The 22,449-nt window shown below is 36.9% G+C and overlaps 2 protein-coding genes across 2 annotated transcripts; both read right to left on the bottom strand.

The window, feature by feature from the left end:
- Positions 1-363: 363 nt before the first annotated feature.
- LOC131005323 (D-3-phosphoglycerate dehydrogenase 3, chloroplastic-like) lies at positions 364-3,991 on the bottom strand. The gene is given in 8 exon segments (XM_057932232.1): positions 364-1,202; positions 1,890-1,951; positions 1,954-1,984; positions 2,086-2,196; positions 2,300-2,676; positions 3,349-3,681; positions 3,684-3,735; positions 3,737-3,991. Coding segments are annotated over 8 exon segments (1,791 nt in total). The 5' UTR covers positions 3,890-3,991; the 3' UTR covers positions 364-530.
- An 8,725-nt stretch (positions 3,992-12,716) lies between these two features.
- Positions 12,717-16,364, bottom strand: LOC131005321 (receptor protein kinase-like protein At4g34220). The gene is made up of 2 exons (XM_057932231.1): positions 14,258-16,364; positions 12,717-13,571 (listed from the first exon to the last, which is right to left on the bottom strand). The coding sequence occupies exons 1-2, from the start codon at positions 15,891-15,893 to the stop codon at positions 12,916-12,918; spliced, it is 2,292 nt and encodes a 763-aa protein (XP_057788214.1). The 5' UTR covers positions 15,894-16,364; the 3' UTR covers positions 12,717-12,915.
- Between the last annotated feature and the right edge of the window lie 6,085 nt (positions 16,365-22,449).

Below are 22,449 nucleotides of genomic sequence, written 5' to 3'. Positions count from 1 at the left end.
TGGTTGTTGACTAGTATTAGATCTACTATTGAGCTAATCGGTACAACCTGCTTTAAGATCGACATTGTCTCTACAGACCAACACGAGTTTCTTCTAGATTGACATTGTCTCCATAAACCAACACAAGTTTCTTCTATGTGCTTTGTTCTGGTTCACATATTTTCCGAGAAACTTTCCAAGTGGTCACCTTCGGGAGTCTTATCTCATGAAAACTCTACGATTGAAAGTGTGCTTGGCAAAATTTGTGAAATTGGTGTGTTGGTATGTGGGATCAGCCGCTAGTCTGGAAGTCGTGACATGATCAATGGAGTATTAATTGTGTTCACCGACTATGTGTGGTCTAGTAATTGAAGAAGAGACATGTAGGATCAAATCAAGCAAGAAATTAGCAAAACTTGCAAACAAAATTTTCTTACATAATAATATCATTAGGAGCATACTCCTGGTAACAAAATTTGATGAGATAACCACTGCCAAAGTGGGTAGGTGGATTATTCAATACCTATGCTGAAGAAGAGATCCAAAATTGACTAGAGTTTAAGGTAGACAAACTCCTCAACGGCAGAGATTTCACCAATCCTCTTCAACGACTGCTTGCTTGGTTCTTCATCTACTCCAATGGCCATGACAGCTTGTTTCCTTGGTGCTATCCTTCCGACGCTCATGAAGCTCACGTTCACGTTCTCCTGTCCAAGAATGCTACCCACTTTCCCAATCATTCCTGGCTGATCAACTTGCCTGCACAGAATCAGACTGCCTTCCAAGCTCACGTCCACTTCGAAAGACCCCACCTTTGTCAGATGTGGGATTCCGTCCTTCACCCGCCCTTCCACCGTCACCTCACCAGAATCGGAGATGGCACTGGCGAATTTTGACTCCACATTTGCGATTTGGACTTGGACAGACTCGAGTGGGCTTTCAGGTGAACCGTCCAGGATGATACGTTCTTCAGTTATGCGGAGTCCTCTCTGTTTGGCTGTGAAATCAGCATTCACCAAATTCACGAAAACACTAGAGATGGGCTCTATCAGACCCTTGGTAATCATGGCGCGAAGCAACCTTGTGTCCAGATCATCTGGAGCCCTTGAAGATGCATATGTAACTTTTACAGTTTTCACGCCGCTCCCGCCTGCAACTAGTTGAACAGCAAGTCTGCCAAGCTTTTCAGCAAGGGCAACATAGGGCTTCAGCTCGGTGAGAACCTGCATTTGAGAAAATCATACGACAAAACCTTCAGCAACTTATGCTTTCCTTCACATAATAAGAGGGGAGTCTGATTACTAACTTGTTCCGTTCTGATTTCTACTTCAACCCATTAAACTAGTCTATTAACTAGTAAAATAGAATTTGGGTAAAATTAACAGAACAGGTTACTTGGATTGACACTATCCCCTTTTTGTCAGAAACAAGTGCTTAAGTTTACCTCAATAAGGGCAAGAAAGTTAATCCTCCGTCCACAAAAGATGAGGCACATTTTTTGGGTCCAGGTTTTAATGGAACGGTTGGTGATTTTTATGCAGTGGAAAAAAAGTCCTACCATTATATGAAATGAATGATTGAGATTGAATCAGAGATGATTTTTTTCAAAAAAAAAAAATAAGAGGCATTTGTAAGGATAAAAGATAAGAAAAAGATGCAGGGCCGTATGGTAAAAGGAAAAGTACCCTACGTTTTATGGACATCAAAAAGTAGTAATTGTGCCCCACTAGTACTTTAGAAAATTACTACTTTTGATCTCAAACTTTTCCATTAGTAATATTAAGATTAAGACCAAAAGTTATTTCCACTACACATGCTCCCAAGATATACATACAAAGCTCATTCACGCTATAGTTCACGTTCATAACTAGGGGATAAAGGACACCTATGACTAACAACTTTTAGAGTACCTGAGCAGGAACCATGGGTGCATTGACAGCAGTTGCAGCAAGTTCCCCCTTCAATGCCCCCCCACAGCTTCAGCTATTTCAATCGCGACTCCTTCCTGGAAGTAAATTCATGCCAAAATTATAAACACAAGCAAGCAGAAATATACAGAGCGTGGAAGCGGTTGAGATCAAACTAAGCTGAGAGTGTTTAACAAACCTGAGCTTCCATCGTGCTGGCGCCAAGATGTGGTGTAGCAATCACGTTTTCATGCTGTACCAACTTGCTATCCTTCGGCGGTGGCTCGACTGTGAAGACATCTAGTGCGGCCTGGAAAGAGAGACGAGAAAATAAGCAAGTGCTCTTTAACAAAAAGTTCGATTCAAGTATCAACTATTAACTTATAGCTAATTCATAACAAAAAAAATTATACCTGTGCTACAATGCCAGCATCAATGGCCCTCACCAATGCTTCTTCATCAATCACACCTCCACGAGCAACATTTATAACTCTAACACCCTTTTTCATCTTCGCGAAATTTTCATCATTAAGAATTTTTGATGTAGCAGCGGTGAGTGGCATGTGAAGTGATATGAAATCGGCTGTCGAAATAGCTTCATCGAAGCTCACAAGTTCTACACCTATTGCACGAGCACGGTCAGCTGGGGCATAGGGATCATGCGCAATGACATGCATACCGAGCCCCTTGGCACGCCTAGCAACTTCTGATCCAACCTTACCGAAACCCATCACTGCCAGTGTCTTGCCAACAAGAGACACACCAACGTATTTGTTCCTCTCCCATTTACCTGGATAGATTACAACACGACAATTTAGAAGATATCCCAGCGCAAGTTGTTGTTAATAACAAGCATCAACACCTAAAGGCTTATATTTAGAGACATGATTTAGAAAAAAACTAATAAAGCTGAATTTTGCTAGTAAAAACACCCTTTAAAAGTCTAAACGCCATGTGCATTGCATCTCCTATTAAACTAATCAGGTACTTTCCCTGCATCCGTTCCAATTAAATACTACTGTGCTTGAATCCTTGTTGAAGATTAGTAAACCCTGATTGGGAATTGATGAACCCTAATTGGATTTAATTGGAATGGATGCACCGTACGTCCAGATGCACAAAAGTTTTTGGCCTTAAAATAATGTACTACTTGACATGTGCAAAAGTTTGTACTAGTATCTTTATACCTAACCGCACCAAACTGAAAAAACACGAGATCAAATCTAACAGCAGATCCACAGTGGAAGATATGCTGAACATTTGGTATACCATATCCAGAATTCCCCACGGAATTCAAAGCAAAATCAACCTTATTCAACTCAGTATTTCTATAAAAAGCTAAGCATAGTGTTCGAGTTAATGTCCAACTGAATCGAACAACAACAAATTACACATATAAAGCATTTGATGAGTTAAGACGTGGTTGGTTGAGATGTTTGAAGATTAGCAATCAATGACTAACCAGCTTTCACAGATGCGTCGGCTTGAGCAATATTCCTCGCCATGGCAGTAAGCAGCGCTATTCCGTGCTCCGCAGCGGCGACGGTGTTAGCAGTCGGCGCATTCACCACGAGGCAACCGTGCTCGGTCGCCGCCGCCAGATCCACGTTATCGATCCCGACGCCAGCCCTTCCGACGACCTTGAGCCTCCCAGCGGAGGACTCAAACACCTCGCGATTCACTTTAGTCCCGCTCCTCACAATCAGCGCGTCGCAGAGCGAGAATCTTGGTGCAGAGCTCCTCGGGCTGAGGTTGTACGAGCAATCGACGTTGGCGAACTCCTTGAGGAGGTTCAACCCGCCTCTCCCAGTTTCTCCGACACGAGAATCGTCGGCTTCGCGTCCATGGAGGAGGACTATGAAGCGGCGGGGCTGGTCGCGGTGTGGCGGAGGGAGAGCTGCTGATGCCGAACGTGGCGGAGAGGGGGCGCTGGCGCAGCCATGAGGCGGGTGGTGGACGGCGACGAGAGTTTGAGGTCTTGTCGACGAAGCTGACGCCGCCATTTCAGAAACGGTGTGGGGATGGTGGTGTTTGCTAAGATGGGCTGGGGGTGTGAGGGATGACTGATGAGTGCGGCTCTGCACACTGAAGCAGGGGGTTATGCTGGGTTTTGTTGGTGGGATGGGCAAAATGGGAATTCCACCTTTTTAAATTGCCAATTTCCAAAAAACAACAATTTAAAACTTCCAACTACATTTCCGTTAATAGTGTTGGTTTCGCTTTTTAATTCCTTTGCATCAAAAACAATTTCAAAGTAGGGGATATATTACAAAAATATCTCATACTCCCTCCGTCCACCAATTAAAGGCCTAGGGGAAAAAAACACGGGGTTTAAGAAAAAGTGTATTTTTATTAGTTGAGTGGAGAAAAGGTCCCACTTTTTTGTAAAGAATCTTTGACTTTTTGATTAAATAATGAATAAAAACTTACCAAAAATAGATAGGCCTTGTTTTTGTGGACGTCCCAAAAAAGGCAAGTAGGCCTTGAATTGGTGGACGGAGGGAGTACTATCTTTTCAAGATTGTTTGTGGTAAAAGATATCCATAAAAGAAATAAAAGAAAAGGTGTATAAATGACCTCATATATCCTTTCTATTTTACGAAAATTGGTAAAATATTCTTTTTTTTTAAGGGTTCTTACTGAAAAAATAATCATGGAAAAAATATCCGGACTTCGTGAAAGTTGATAGCTAGTGACTAGTGTATTATTATTGCCCGTGTTGCAAAAAGACTCATGTTTTTCAACGTTCATTCAAAATAATAAGTTTTAAAGGCAAAAATATAGTAATTGAAATATGCCTATAAATACATCTATAGATTTTATTAATCCATCATATTATTGACTAGAGTTTATAGGATATAGTGGTTTTTCTTTGCACTACTCACGGTTTATATATTTTTTTAGACAATATTTCGTCTAAAAACATTGACATTATCAATTTTACAAGAGCCATAGTCCAGTAAACTTTTATACTATTAACAAAGGTTTTCTGTAAACTTTTAAAATCGGAGATTTTTTTTTCAGTTATTTTGCTAAAATACATTAAATTCGATTTGCATTGTGACGTTATGCATTCCAAATCACGATTTATCCAATTTCACAATAGAATTGTATATGTAGGACGTGTTTGATATTGGCTAATACACTGTATTAGCTAATTTAGTACAGATCAGTCTAGTGTTTTGTATTATTTAGTAATAATGCGGATGACTCGGTTTAATTCCACGACCCAGTATTATTAATTCATATTTTTTAGGATTAATAATACCACCTCCCCCTATGATTAACCTAAACCAGGATATTCTGTATTTAGTCATGATAACAAATACCAACTCAATATTAATAATTTGTTATTATCCATGTTAAATAAAATCACAAATTGAATATACTATATTATTAACCATGTGGCCGTCCGTCACCATACAATGAAGAGTTGGTGAGGTCCAAAATCCCAAGTTGGCTTTCAGCCTTTCTCGAGCAGCAAAGTTTATTGATTATTAATGCGTTGGTGGGTTGGTGGATGTGGGCCTATTTCGTGAAAGTTAAACCTTTCTTTTTTACCTACTTGAGCTGATAACTCTTTTTAATTATGCCATGAAATTTCATATCAAATCATTGTTAATACATAATATTATTTCTAATCATATGCACATATTATGACGGCATAATAAGTTTTTTTTTTCTTTTTTGTAAAAAGCAATTTATGTTGGATTTAATTTTTCTAAAAAAATATACATTGATTTTTTTATTTATTTCTTGGAATGCATGCAAGTATGTCAAATTCTAGTGGACCGTAGACGCCATTAGGTACTTTTGCATATTCAGAATAAGAATGTGCAAATTACGTGACACGTTGTCAAGCTCATAATCGAATGCTTCTATAATTTCATGTTGAAAACATAACTAATTCATAAAATATGTGGTGAGATGTGTTTGTAACAGCGAATGTGAGTACGAAAAATAATACATAGAGAATGATAATTCAGTTCGGTGATAACACATCTACGTTTGGGGGGCCTCGTCCAAGGAAAATTATCCACTATATGAAGTTAAGATGTACAAAGAACTTACACAATAAGACACCCTCTTACTTAGCTTCTACATCTTCACAAAACCCCATCAACAGTAAATAACTGAAAGCTAGACAACGACTAACTTCCTAGGTGCACCTAATCCCTTGAGAAATAAGAACCAACAATAAGAGTAAATAACTCTTTTACAATGTACGCTCAAGTGTATAACTCACAAACACTCTTCTGCTAGGAGAAATAAAAGTACTATATCAATGAATGTACAACATACGGAACCAAGTTCGGGGGCACACCTAGCAGGAACAAGAATTCTTAACTACATCATGAGGGTTGTTGAGCACAAATTTCCCCAGCCATTATGAACGAAATTGGCCTCATTTTATAGCTAGGTTTCAAGCCTTCTTGTTGCCCAAGTTAATCCTTTCTTGTCCATAGAAGGAAACATGAGTTCTAACTTGATGAGAACTCTGCTTGGATGATCTTGATTTATCTGTAAATATGCTCCAATAAGGCTCCATTAAATTTGTAAAATCGTGTCCATCTATATCCAAAAAGATCGCATAAGATAGCTCAAAGATATCCGCAAAATTCGCAAGTATGAAGCTACAATATGTCTCCAGCAGAACTTATAATATCGGAAGTAACTCATAATGGAACAGCATGTAGAACTCATGAAGACACTCATGTTGGCTACACAATGACAATCACATAGAGTATGAAATACTCTAACAATCTCCCCATTTGTCATTGATGTAGACAAAACAAATTGCTCAACTCAGGAATAAATCGCAGCAAGAAAATCTCAAAATCATAAAATGAGATAGTATGTCGAACTCCCCATCAAAACAAGAGCAAAAAGATAAACAAACCAGCAATAGTAGCATGAGTATCAGCATCTATTGCAACACATCGAATAACACTTGGGGAAACAACACCAGCGACAGATACAGGAACACCTGGAGATACAACAACGACGACCGACTTAGGAACATGAAACGCTCTAACCAAAAAGTCTCCTCATTTTCAATCTTCTCCCCTGAATTAGATGTAGTAGTAGCAGCAACAACCTTCCTTTCATCTCGACTTCTCCCCATTGTTATAGAAGAACTTCAAAGTTGGGGGCGACAAACTTTAAAATCAAAAACATCTCAAAAAATACCACATGGATTAGTGTCACCAAGATCTAACACCAGTATCTTAGGTGAGCTGCTCTGATACCAATTGAAAAAATAACTAAACCATAAAATATGTGGTGAGATGTGTTGTAACAGGGAATGTGAGTACGAAAAATAATACATAGAGAATGATAATTCAGTTCGGTGATAACACATCTACGTTTGGGGGGCCTCGCCTAGGCAAAATTATCCAATATATGAAGTTAAGATGTACAAAGGACTTACACAATAAGACACCCTCTTACTTGCTTCTACATCATCACAAAACCCCATCAACGGTGAATAACTGAAAGCTAGACAACGACTAACTTCCTAGGCGCACCTAATCCCTTGAGAAACAAGAACCAACAATAAAGAAGAGTAAATAACTCTTTTACAATGTACGCTCAAGTGAATAACTCACAAACACTCTTCTGCTAGGACAAATAAAAGTACTATATCAATGAATGTACAACAGACGGAACCAAGTCTGAGGGGACACCTAGCAGGAACAAGAATTCTCAACTATATCATAAGGGTTGTTGAGCATGAATTTCCCCAGCCATTATGAACGAAATTGGCCTCCTTTTATAGGTTTCAAGCCTTCTTCTTGCCCAAGTTAACTATCCATAGAAGGAAACATGAGTTCTACCTTGATGAAGACTCTGCTTGGATGATCTTGACCTATCTGTAAATATGCTCCAATAAGGCTTCATTAAATCTATAAAATCGTGTTCATCTATATCCAAAAAGATCGCATAAGATAGCTCAAAGATATCCGCAAAATTCGCAAGTATGAAGCTACAATATATCTTCAGCAGAACTTATTATATCGAAAGCAACTCATAATGGAACAGCACGTAGAACTCATGAAGACACTCATATTAGCTACAGAATGACAATCACATATTTCATACTCTAACACTTGCCCTTTTTTCCGAAAAGGGAAAAGAGAGAAAATGCTAAAATATACTCCATATTTTCTTCGTATGATCATAAATGCTCAGAGTAATTAATTCAATAAATGTTATTATCGAATATCGGAATATGTATACAATGAAACTCCATTTTAAACCTTTACCTTTTTTCCTTTTGATGTCACGTTTTTTTTTTTTTTTTTTGAGATAAGATGTCATGGGAACTTTGAGTCGCTAATCATCGTTGCAAAATGACTTAATGGTCGTAATCGTACCTTTTTATTATAAAATTTGGATAATTTGTATTTATGTATGCATATGTATTGGACAAATTAATAAATTATCTATATAATATACTCCTCCGTTCCTAAAAATTGTGGCTTTATTACTATATTGGGACGTTCCTGAAAATTATGATCTTTCCTTATTTGAAAACGACTCCACAAATTTTTTCTCTCACTATTTACAAAAAAGTATGGCATAGGACCAAATATCCACTTAAATATAACTATCACATTTTTTCTTAACATCTGTGACATCTTTGCCCCATAATTTTTAGGGACAGGGATAGTATATAAAAACCAATTTTAACAACTACAAGTCCCACTAATTTTAAAAATTGTAGCGTTAATTTTTAAAATTTATTTTGGGAGAACTTCATATATGGACTAAATAATAAGTTATACTATAAGTTTTCTATCCTACACCATAAGAGTATAAATTTTATAGCCATTATGAAGGAAGATGACATATAATATCAAACACAATATGCTTACGTGTCCCTTTAATATTAATCTTAACATAAATCAACTTCATAACTTTAGTCGAAATGCTTATGGAATCCGCTTGTTGCGTTTTACTGACCGTTCATCATCACATGATGTCCAATCACAAAACTTGCAAGAGATTATTGCTACACTTCTTCTTTAACAACAATCGTAAATTACCCAGAGTCTATCACCCTCATTTTTACAGATTAAATCTAACCACACAGTCGTATATAATAATTAATGAATTAATTAATAATTAAATATAATTTTTATTATTTGTATATATAATAACTCCTGTATATCTTGCATGGTTAACGTCACTAGTTTATTATTAATAACCAGATCAATTCAATCAATAATCTAAAAACAAAATATGAAACCACTATAAAAAAAAATTCACTAGTAACATGAGACTTGGTAGCTATTATGTGTCATAAAAATTAGTGACATTTGATGATATAATTAATCACTAATAATTATACTTTCAAAGTCATTAATTTTTATAACACAAATATTAGCTACCAAGCATCACGTCACTAATAATTTTACTCCCTCCGTCCCACGAATCTTGAATCACTTTTCTTTTTAAGTCGTCCCAACTCCCACGAATCTTGAGTCATTTTTTTATTTGGCAAAAAAAATTCTCTTTATTCACCTTTTCACCTACACATAAAATATAATTTTTTTAATTTTCGTGTCAAAAATATTTTTTTCAAAATTCGCGGGACAGAATGAGTATTTTTTTTTTTTTCGCGGTGAATATGGCAAATGTTTGGATGAGAACTGGACTAGAGAACACAAAAAGCAAACCAGTTTATCAGCCCATTCATTACGGGCCTCTATCTATCATCTCCTGGTCTCTAAGCGCAAACTAAATTCCAACGTTACACTTACAGTAGTATTTTACTTTTATTTTAATATTTTTTAAACACAAAAATACATATCATATCATAAAATTGCAAATTAAGTACTCCCTCCGTCCCAATAATGAAGACACACTTCATTTGGGCACGGAGATTAAGGTGAGGTAGATTAGAGAATAAAGTAGTGTGGTCCACTTTATTAGTGTATTTGATTAGTAAATATTTAGTGATTTCTTTTTATTTTATATTAAATGTCAACTGAAAATTTAAATTTATAAATTCATTATTTTAGAATATTTTAATTAATTTAATTGTTTTTTTATTTTAATTTTAGTCATTTTTGACAATCAGACAATCACCGAGCTCCCCTGCCCCCCTTCTTCTTCGTCTTCACCGTCACGCCATCAACGCCGGCGACGATCACCGAGCTCGCCAGCCCGATGAACATCCCGTGCTCCACTATCACTGAGAACCGCCTGCCAACACCGCCAACGTGGTGGCCAAAAGAGAACCCAGAATCAAACCCAATTTCGAACTCAAAATCGAACCCAAAAGAAAACCCAGAAAATCGAACTAAAAAATGAAACTCAGAATCGAACTCAAAATCGAACTCAAAATGTTAACCAAAAAATGAAACTCAAAATCGAACCAAAAAGATGACCAAAAAATGGAACTGCAGGTGGTGCGAACGAGGCCGTCGATTTTGTGCTCGGAGAGGGCGGAGAGATAGAGGCGAGACAAAAAGTTTCTGAATAATGGGGGCTGAAGAATTCGACGGAGGTGGTGGAGACGCGGCGGTGGTGAAGAATAATGGGGGCTGAAGATGACCAAAGGTGTGGCTTAACTTCGCCGGAGGTGGAGACGCGGCGGTACAGACGGTGGCGGTCGATGACCGCTGCGCTCGCCGGGATTTCTGAAGGAGGCGAGTCTGGTGGCAGAGGAAGAGTCAGGAGACTTGCAGGTGGCTCGACGGTGGACGTGGGGTGCTCGGCGGAGTGGTGCTCGGCGGTGGCCATGGCTCGCCGGCGGCGACTTGGCCGAGAAGGGGAGGAGAGAAGGAGGGAGATGAAGAGAGTGAGAGATGTGTTTAGAAATTAGGGTTTTTTTGTAACATATTTATACCTTAATTAAGGTGCAATTAATTAGATATTCTTAAGCCCTAATTATTTCCTTATTTAGAAGTGTGTCTTTATTATTGGGACGTCCCAATAAGGAAAGTGTGTCTTCATTATTGGGACGGAGGGAGTATATATTATAAAACATTTCAAATAATTGGTCCAATAACCAAACAACCGGAATATAACAATCTACACTTAGGCCATCCACAGCGCATGAATCGAAGGGGGGATCGACCCGGGTCTTGGGGAGGGGGGTTGCACTGGAGACGCGGCCTGATGCGAGGCCGTGTCGAAGCCTCGTTCCGGGGCGAGCGGAGGTGGTGTATGGCGCGTCCGAAGGACGCGCCCAATTAAATAAAAAAAATTCGAAATTCATTATTTAAATTCAAAAAAATTCGAAATTCATTATTTAATTATGTTATTAATTTTATTTTAATTATTGTAATGTTTAATTTTATTTTTAATAAAATTGGGAATTTAAAAATAAAAGTATAGAAATATGAATTTTGTGAAAATGGAGATCTAAGACACCCTTTAAGACACAATGCATTGGAGAGGGGTGTCTTAGGAGTGGTCCCCACCTAAGACACACCCCTCTCCAATGCATTGTGTCTTAGATGGGTGCTTAGATCCTCATTTTCACAAAATTCACATTTCTACACTTTTATTTTTAAAATTCATATTTTATTAAAATTAAAATTTTACATTACAATAATTAAAGACATAATTTAAATACAATAAAAAAATAAAAATTACAATAATTTCCTAGGGCTCAATCGGACCAAAACGAGACCAAATGTGCTCATTCAAATCCAATTTTAAAATAAAATCCCCAATTCTACACTTTAATTTTAAAATTTCAAATTTTTATTAAAAATAAAATTCAAACATTACAATAAAAAAAATATTGCACAATTTAAATAGTAAAAAAATACATAAAGAAAATATAGGATTTTAAAAATTAAAATATTCAATACTACATTAACTAAAATAAATAGGATTTTAAAAGAAAAAAAAATTGAAACCCTACCGACCCCACCCCACCCCAGCCAGCCTTTTTTCTCTTCTTTCTTCCCCGCCTACCCACTTTATTTCCTTCTTTCTTCCTCTGCAAATTTTAATTCATCCCTTGCTCTTCAATTTTTTTTTCTTATTTCACGCGCGTGGCATCCACGCAGAAGAATTTTTCAGCCTTCGCCCCGGGTCGCCCACTCGTCTCGGCCTCGCAACTGGCCGCATCTCCAGCGCGGCACCTCCTCCTTCGTCCCGGACCGACGCGGCTCTTCGACACCCGATTGGAGATGCTCTTAGGTGAGAATCGAACCAAATTAAAACATAACCTCTTCATTTCAAGACTTTACGTTTACGTTATACTTCATTATAATCTTGAGTTTTACTCGAGTAAAAAAAAAATCTTGAGTTTTACTGACTAATTTAATTCAAAAAACAACAATATAACTTCTTATCAATATTAAAAAATGCGAGTACATTGTAACAAGGCACCAGACTATCAGAAGATTCAGAACCTTACAAAACTAAGCTAAAACTAATTAATCTTATTAAAATATTTTGTTTGTAATGTTAAGGTGAAATAACAACATAGAAGATCTTCTAATAAAGAAAACATATTACTATTAATCTATTTATCTGACCTACTAGAACAACAACTGATTCTGAGAAGCTTATTTAGAAATGAGAAAAAACATATATATAAGATCTCTTATTATTGACTGGTCTACTTTTTTTTTTTTTTACTTCTTTAATGAGTTTTTAGAATTAATCAATACCAATTGTCGGCTGCCCATCATAATGGGGTGATTGCAAAAGTTGATTAAATTTTCGTATCAATTTAAACGGGCAAGTCGCGAAAAAGTGACAGCCCCCATGCACACTTTCCTAATAAAAGCTCCCGTTTTATCCCCGACCCATATTTTATCATCAAATCCTACACACATGCAATAACTTTAATAATTGCGCTAGAACAAAGCAAACCTTTATGAAAAACACACTCAATAATAACATTCTCGATACTAATAACATTATGATTAATCACCTTAATTAAATATGAACAAGATTCACCATTTTCCCCATTCTAAGTCAAAAGAGACCAAAGTAGAGGAAGCCCTTTATCTCTCTTTATCCAATAATCATAGCCTTTTGCCTCCCAACACCATCATTACTTAGAACAACATGGATATTTCTCCAAAACATGAAGGGCATCTCTCATGCAAGGTCTTTTTTGAGGGACCAATGAAGCACAACTCAAACCTAGCTTGAACCATGCCATCATGGCCTCCCTGTGGGCCGCCACGTCACCCCTTATCGCCATGTCAGCCATCCTCAGAATCCGGTCGGGGTCCTCAACCACTGAGCCTGCAGTCCACTGACTCAGGTCCCGGTCCGAGAAGACTTTCCCAGTCAACAGCTCGAGCAACAAGATCCCGAAAGAGTATACATCCCACTTGGGGTTGGGCTTGACGTTGTTGAGGGATTCGGGTGCATGATAAGGGGATGTGCACCCGACAAACCCGGCCGGCCCAATGTAGGGGCTGCCGGTTTCGTGTAGGTCCTCCTGAAAAGGGGTCGATCTCCTGCTGCCAAAATGTCGGGCCGGGCAGTCGGGTTTGGGAGCGTGCTTGCCGTAGATGAGCCCGTGGAGCCCGAAATCACTTATCACGGGCTCCATATCAGGTGTCAAGAGAATGTTGGTAGGTTTTATGTTGCCATGCACATTTTTCTTGTCGTGGATGTAAGCTAGCCCCCTCGCTACACCTTTCACTATATTGAGCCGGGTCATGAAGGGCAAATGGTAAGGTGACGACCCAATTTTTCCTGAAATGATATCAACATTTCGTAATTAAAAAGAATTAGATGGAGATAAGAGAAATGTTGTCAAGAAATTAGGAGGGTTAAATTTTGTGAAGTCAACAGCATTAAAGAAACAACTTTTCATTAAAAACAGAGGATTGGGTTTAGTTTGCCCTTTTTGGGCTATTGTGCTGAGGAGTTCTTGCTTTTCAGCCTGCCAAATGCTAATCCTAATTTAATTTAGCACTTTTGACCTAAATATTCATGAGATAACTCTCTCTCTCTCTCTCTCCAGAACTAGGAGGTGAGGTAGCACATGCTTTTGGCTTATTATGTGTTTCTATCTGAAAAGAACATTTGAACCTTATTTGCCTCACTCACATGGAGGCCTATTGGGAAGAACATTACTATATGTTAGTTACGACAAATGTGGTCTCAATTCTGAAGCTGTCTTATGTAGGAACATTGCTATATTTTCTCAAAATTACAAAATACTACAACAATTATTTTATCTGGTCCCAATTTGAGTCCATTTCAATGAAGCTTAGCTTGAAAATCACATAGCAATGCATACAATAAGAATGTTAAATATCAACCTCAAACTCCGAAAATTTTGGATTTCCACAATATCGCACGTAAAGAAGCATAAAAATTAGCAGAAAAAAGAAAAAAAAGAAGAAAAGGAACGAGAGATGACGAGAATAACTTACTGCAACCAACGCTGGCCAAGCTACCATTAGAGACATAATCACAAATGACAAGCTTCTCGTCTTCCCCCCAATAGAAGCCTCTCATCCGCACCAGATTTTGGTGGCGCAGCTTCGCGATGGCCTTGAACTGATGCTCGAATTCCTTCACCCTTCCAACGCCGCCGCTCTCCCCAATCCTCCTCACCGCAAACGCCGTCCCGTCTTGCAGCACAGCCTTGTAGACGATGGTGGCGCCACTCGATCCCAGAACGTATGCCGATGCCTTGAACAGCGTCTCCGCTTCCAGCTGCGTCTCTCCGTCCACCATCACCAGCACTCTCTCGTCCTTCAATGGCTCGTTTTCAGTTTTAGGTTGATGATGATCGGTGTTACCCTCCTCCTCGTCCGAGTTTGTCCCTTCCGATGTTTCCTCCACGTTTGTTACCGTCAAGCATGGCCACGCGGGGAGACTCTTCGTCTCTTTAACGTCTGGATCTTTTTTGAATTCGTACGCGGTGGCTACCGGAATCGCGCCGTCTTTACCCGCGGCATTTTTCTTCCTTTTCTGGTACATGTACAGGAATAGGGCTCCGAGTACTCCCACAGCAGCTAAAGGTACAATCGCGATCCCCGCGACGGTCCCCGGCTTTAGGCCGTTCCGCGCCGCGATTTGATCCCCGCTCGCTCCGGTATTATCCGGCTGCGGCGTGGATCCGATCGTCTTCGGAATGGCCGCGATCGCCGCCGGAGAGGAAGTAGAAGAAGCGTTGCCCGTGACGTTCGGCGGCGACGACAGCGTGGAAGGAATCGTGCACAGTTTGTTCACCGGTTTGCCGCAGAGGTCGGCGTTCCCGGCGTACGCCTCCGTCTTCTGATTCGAAAGCGGCATCGACGCCGGAATCTCGCCGGAGAGGTGGTTGAACGAGACGTCGATGGTGGCGTTGGCCGGAATCCTCGACGCGAAGTCGGGCGGAACAGCGCCGGCGAGCTGGTTAGAGGAGAGGTTGAGGTATCGAAGTTCCCCGCCGCCGAATCCAGCCGGCAGCGATCCGTTCAACAAATTTGACGAGATGTCGAGAACTTGAATCGATCGGATCCCGCTCGGAACCGCGCCGGAGAGATAGTTGCTCCGGAGAGATACAACCGTGAGGTTGGGAGACGAAGCGAGGCCGCGCGGGACGTTTCCGACCAAGGCGTTGTCGGATAAGTTGAGGAGGGTGATAGCATTGGTGGCGGCGAGGTCCGGTATGGAGCCGGAGATGGCGTTTCCGGAGAGATCGAGGAGTTGAAGGCTGGAAGCGTTGAAGATAGAGTTAGGCAGAGTGCCGTTGAAGAAGTTGTGTGAGAGGTCGAGAGTTTTGAGGTGCGGGATGAAGCCCAAGTCTTCGGGAATGTTCCCGAAGAGTCTAGAGTTGGAGAGAGTGAGGGTGGTGACTCTGAAGAGCTCCGGGAAGCCGAGGTTGTTGACGACCTCGGCGCAGGCTACGCCGGTCCAGAGGCAGGGCGTGGCGTCGTTGTAGTCCCAGTTGTCGAGGACTGATAAAGGGTCGCTGAGAATGGAGTATTTGAAGGAGAGGAGAAGAGTTCCATCCAAGTTGAGAGCTGATGCTGGAAGAAACAGAGATACAGAGAGAAGCAAAAACAGAGAAGTGATCATTGTTTCATGAACTGGGAAATCACACACAGATGCATAGCTATTTCATGAGAGAGGAGAGAGAGAGGGTGAGCAACTACGGCTACTCAGGTGTTTGTTTTGGTGAACAAGAAAATTATGGGAGAGTGAAGAGAAAGTTGAGCAGATGGGGTTAAGTAAGTCCTGTGTGAGGATAATTTGAAAGTGAAATATTTTGGTAATGGGAAATACAGTGGGATATGAATAGTGTGATATTTTGTACTTTTTGCTGTCAATACTTCGTTAAATTGTTGCTTATTTGCACTACTTTAGATACAAAAGCAGGAAAGTGGAATCTTTGTAATATTTTGTGTTCCTCATAAAACATTCACTCTCATCACTGTGAGTGTTTTTTTTGAAAAAATTATTATTATTATTGGGAGTCGGGGATTGCACCCCTTGTAGTTTAATTAATTTTATTTAGTGACCGAAGTCTACATGCTATTGACTTTTTCAGTCTTACCTTTTACTAATTTTTATTGCATAAGCTTTTCTCATATTTACGCTATCAATGATAGAAATAACAAAGTCTATCCCTTTTGTTATGTGTATAATATACAATTAACAACCTTGTACTAGCTAGTCTACTAGTCATGAATTATTGTCATCAAATCTTTCATCAAGCATTTGATTATATATCGCATATTTACATTGATGAATTTCATTATGGACATAATGATTAATAAGATATATGCATTGATGTGATTTTAAATAGTTGTAGGTTTTGAATGGCTGACTTTTGTAGGTTTTGATTTTTCGAGCTTATGTCATTGTCTAAGCTAGGACTTGCTACATGTGGTTGAGCACCTAGAGGCTGACCTCAGATTGAGATGTGCTGAATTGGAGATTAGTAAAATGAGGGATTTCTTGTGAAAAAAATGTGAAAATTTATTGTCTGTGCTATTATTTATGTGATTGCATAAAGGGGTGAAAGGCTATATAATTTTTGTTGACAGCCCATGTTACAGGTATCTTCAAGAAAATAATGAGTTATGGGCATTTTATGCTCGGTTTCAGAAGTTAAATAAACAAATTTCTGATCCCAGAAAATGTTTTCTTTCTCTTTTTTAATTTGAGACAATGTCAGGAAAGACTTATGAAGAAAAAGTTGGTGTGTTTTAGTCACCATATAAAAGTCTACTTGTATGATGTATCTGATAACATTTGGAAAAATCCATGGTTGAAGTTTTGAAGGGAAAAAAAAAAACTAGAATACTAATCCTGATGAGACAGTGATAACCCTTTTTTGCTAAACATAAACAAATAAACCTCCATATAATCCTACACATAGAGTCATAGAGTCCAAATTAAATTCCGGCCCAAGCTCAATTAGACAAACAAAAAATAAAACAATAAAACATGAATTTTCCGGTAAATAAATATATTCAAAGTTTATACTTTTCAAGCACCATGCTTTCATGGCTGATGTTTACTTGCTCAAACTCAAACACACACACCCCTATGGTTCTAATGATATTTCTATTTTTTTGATAAATAAAAATAATGAATAAATTAATACGCCCTTCGTCCAGCAAAAATATTTTTACAAGGAGAAGGCATAAATTTTAATGAAAATAATTTAATTTATTGTAAGTGGAGAAAGAATCCCCCTTTGATTTGCAGTTTAGGATTGATTAGGATTAAAATTATCTTGGAAAATTAGTGTGGATTAGTGTGGATTTATATTATTTCATAGGTGTTTGATATCATGGCTACTTAATCCTATATTATGTTTGATATCAATAGGATTATGTTGGATTATATTATCTAATACCAAAACTATCCTCACATAATTTTAAAAATATCATGTGTGTCCACCATTAATTGAGCATTTGCATCGATATGTGTGAAGAAGGGTAGCAGAATTTTTATCCAACTTCTCAGTATTAAATTTATCCGAGGGGGGTGGGCGGATTATTAGTATGGGTTAATCCCACAAAATAGCATGGAGAAGTAGGATTAAGTAGGAGTTGACCATATTAACTGCACATGATATCAAATATCACACTAATCTGTATTAATTTAATTTATCCTACCTATAAACCCATATCAAACAGGCCCCTAAGTTACCGGTGTTAGATCTTGGTGACACTAATAATAACAATTAATTGTATTGTGAGTGGAGAAATGGGCCCACCATATGATAGAAAATTTTCAAAAGTGGAAATAGACTAATTAATTTTTGTGGACATTCCAAAATGATAAAAAGAGATTTTTTTTTTGGACGGAGGGAGTAAAGTATACGAATAAATCAATATAACTCACGAATAAACCCTCCTTCAAGATTCAAACTCAGACGAGAATGTCTATTCATGTGTTACATTGATTTTCTTGTAGAAATTATTGACTTATTCGTGCATATTTACAATCATATATATGGCATTCTCAACGAAATATTTATCCCTTTTAAAATGCGAGAATTCAAATATATTTGAAGTTAGTAATACATTCATCCCTAGTGTTACTACACTTTTAGTTGAAATCTTCTGATATTAGTATAATAGTATTTCATTGTAATATACTACTCCTACATCTTTATAAGTACTATATTTAACTACTACATTCACATTTGGAATTAATAAAATGGAGAGCACTCACTCACACGGGTCACAACTATACAAAAATATTCCCCCCACCAACTTTTAACATGCATTATTTGTCAGTATTAGAGAAAGTGAAGCAGTCACTTTTTACAATCGAAATTGGCCATTAATTTAGCAGAGAACCATGTTATAGAAATTTGTCTGTGGTTTTGGTGATTGTGGTTGTTGTTTCTTTGATACACAACTGCTCAACTTCGCAATACGCAAAAGGCCAATTTTTCCTCTAATATTTTGGTTTACATGAAATTAGCTCATATACATAATTTCAAATTTCAAATACTCATCGATAAATGAATGAGTTTTGGTGTATGTACAATGGACTAATTAAGCCTTGTAGAACAATCTCAAATTCCCACATAACTCAACAATGAAATGACACAAATGTAAAACAAACGCATGTGATTCATATAATGTATGGGAGCAATATTGTTTACTTAATATAATAAAAACTGCAATTTATAGCAATATTTACTTTTTAAATGAAAAATATAAAATTTTATCCTAATATCCACACGTATTAATTCCCAGAAATATCCCAACATTTAATTGAAATGTAAAATTTTAGTTTCTTATACTCGGCTCACTTAGTTTGTGTAGGCTCGGTCGGATCCCTTAGAACGCTTAGCGGAGTGAATGTCGTCATCGGATGACGCAAATCTTTGAGACTCGCGTAAAACGCCAAACATGAGGATATTTGAATATTGGTCTCTGCTCGGTTTAATACAATTGTTGCACACCACCATTGTGATTTAGTCGTTGCTCATGCCGCTCTCCCAATTTGAACGACATTTCTCGTGCACTCTTTCTCAAATTTTTACGTCATTTTGATCTCGTTGGAAGTACGACTTGCTTTGCTTCAATGTCACGTTAAATGGTGTTGGGAGACCATTGCTCGTTGTACTTTGTCACAATTCATCTCCAATAGGCAAGAGCCTTTTGATTGGTTGGTGGAGATAAAATCATACTTTTCTATTTCTTATACGTTCCATCTATCTTGAGACAAAACTTTTGGGCATGAGATTTAAGAAATTATTAAGTGTAGTAGGTGAAAAGTGAAAAAGTGAATAAAGGGTAAAACTTTTGCCAAATAAGAAAATGTCTCAAGATAGGTGGGACGAATGGAGTAATATATTTATAAAATTACAAAAAAATATCCCTACTCTTTTTCAACAAATTAAATAGATACGTATGTTAATCAGTTATATTGATATGTTCAAAGAATTTATTGATTTGTTCATTATTCTCATTTCTTATGAAAATCAAATTCTCAATATATATATATATATATAGGGATGGGCTAAAATAAGAGCATTTCTTAAGATATAAAATAAGAATCATTTTCAGCCCTTAGATCATCAAGATCTACGGTTGATTCATAATCCTGTGGGATGGATTTATGGTCCTGAGTTCGAATCCCAAAGGTAGCAAAAATTTATTTTTCACAATTCATATCTTTATACAGCGAATTCATACGTGTTCTATATAAAATTCATACATTAAAAATTGCTCTTATTTCTTATTTTAAGATGTGCTCTCACGGTAGCCCACCCCTATATATATATATATATATATATATATATATATATATATATATGGGAGGGCTAGAATAAAAACACTCTTAAGTGTATAAAATATAAATGATTTTCAGCCCTTAAATCATCAAGATCTACGGTTGATTCGTAACCCTTTTGGATGAATTCGTGGTCCTGGGTTCGAATCCCAAAGGTAGCAAAAATTTATTTTTCACAATTCGTAACCATGTTGGATGAATTCGTAACCCTGTTGGATAAAATTCGTACATTAAAAAGCGTTTATATTTATATTTTAAGAAGTGTTTTTACTGTAGCCCCTATATATATATATATATATATATATATATATATAGAGAGAGAGAGAGAGAGAGAGAGTGTGAAAGAGAGAGAAATTTATTTAATTTATATTTATATTTGAGTGCTCTTAAATGCGTGGATAATATCCGATATTTGTGTTTTTATATTCTCTTCGTCTCATTAATAATGTCTCACTGTTTTTTGTCTATCCCACTGATAATGATTTGTTCTAAAAAAATCATATTTTCTCACAAAAAGTTATATATGGGCTCCATCACTTTTTATTATTTTTATCATTTAATCATTCTATTTCTTAATAATCGTATCGAAATGAGCCATTATTAATGAAACGGGGGACTACTTAAGAAGTTACAAGATCGAATAATTAAAAAGAAAACAAGTGATCACTTACCTAGAACTATATCGACATTCACATGTCATTGTCAAATAAGTCTTTGAATAAATTGCAAAATAACAGCCTGAAGATTCCATGCAATAAATAAACATGGTAGAGCTCCATAAGTCAGTGAAACTGAAGTTTGATGACTCAATCAATGAAAGCATCAAACAAATTTATAGTCAATAGAATATGACAGACGTACAAAACATATAGTAGAAATTTCTTCTCAGTTCTCAGTCAGAGATATGTCACATTAATTCTTTTTAGTATGTTTCGTGAATTACTGCACATAATTGATATTTACTGGAAATACCTTTTTTAGTGATACTGGAAATATTTTTCTAGAAAGCAATTACAAATCCTCTTATCAGTACAAATTTTCTTAAGAATATGATTCTGCATTTGGTAAAAGAATTTTCAAATGGTACAAGTTTCATTAGTATTATTTACTACTAGTTTGAAGTAGTATATTTGGACTGGCACTTTAATCGTTAATCTGAAATCTGATTGATAAATATTTCGAAATAATAAAAGTATATTATCCCGAAGCCTAATTAAATGTCAAATATATGCTTTGCAGAAATAAACTACTGTAAAAGAACTCGCATAAGATGAAACATTTTCTGAAGCAAGTCACGAGTTGGTGTAAGAATCCGGTATTTGTAGGAAAAAAAAAAGTGAAAGAACAAAAAATAATCAATCCATCTGATTTTCTAATTTAATATTTCAAAAGCCTATCAAACACATTCTGTCCGTTACCACCAATTTCAACACAAAATAAACTTTCAACTTTGAATGATTTAGGTGAAGCATTAAGATAATTGCAGTTGTGATAGATCTAAATGTTTGTTTTTTTTTTTAATTAGTGGTTTCGGTTAATTAACAAATTAAAAAATGACACCACTATGATATTATAACTAGTTGTTATGAAATTTTTCTTGAGTGCTTATATTATAAAGTAACAATGTAGGAAAATGAATAGAATTTGTTAGGCTGTTACTGCCAAACTTATGAATCTGATGCTATCCCAAAGAGAAATCATCTTCAGCTACCTAAAAATCAATATCAATGCTGTATTATTTAAATTTTACTAAAATTTATAAATATTAGTATTGTATTATAGTAATAATATCACTGAGCAAATAGGATGGATCAAATTGAGTAAAGTACATGATAAAATTGTATTTTATATTAAAAATCATGATTGTGTAGAATAAGTATTCATGAATGTTGTATTCAAATCAAGTGTAACTAGTGTATAATCCGTCGAGATTCGACGGGATATTATTTTATAATATAATTTATAATAATTTGTTTTTGTTAATTATCGTCTTGATAAATATATTATTTATTTTATTCGATTTTATACGTTGTTCAATTTTTAATGAGAACATCACTTTGATATCTTTGACAAATTCCCGAACGATAACTGATAGTACAATTATTAGTGGTATGTACAATATATAAAATACAACGCCAAGCAACATAATTGTATCAACTGACATTTAAAAACGAACATAACTAACATAAAAATGAAAAAAAAAAATCCAACTCGTGTCATAATTTACTTAAGAAAGCCAAAAATAAAAATACTCAAAAGAACCAACTACACAACAACTCACTAACAGTCAATTGGCAAAATCATCAAAAACATGCAACACAATAGTCATTTCCAATTCTTGAGTTTAAATCTTGAATCTAGCTCTGAC

This window comes from Salvia miltiorrhiza, chromosome 1 (genome assembly GCF_028751815.1).
Source record: "Salvia miltiorrhiza cultivar Shanhuang (shh) chromosome 1, IMPLAD_Smil_shh, whole genome shotgun sequence".
Taxonomy (NCBI): domain Eukaryota; kingdom Viridiplantae; phylum Streptophyta; class Magnoliopsida; order Lamiales; family Lamiaceae; genus Salvia; species Salvia miltiorrhiza.
Note: the sequence above shows the minus strand (reverse complement) of the source record. Positions and strands in the feature narration are given on the sequence as shown.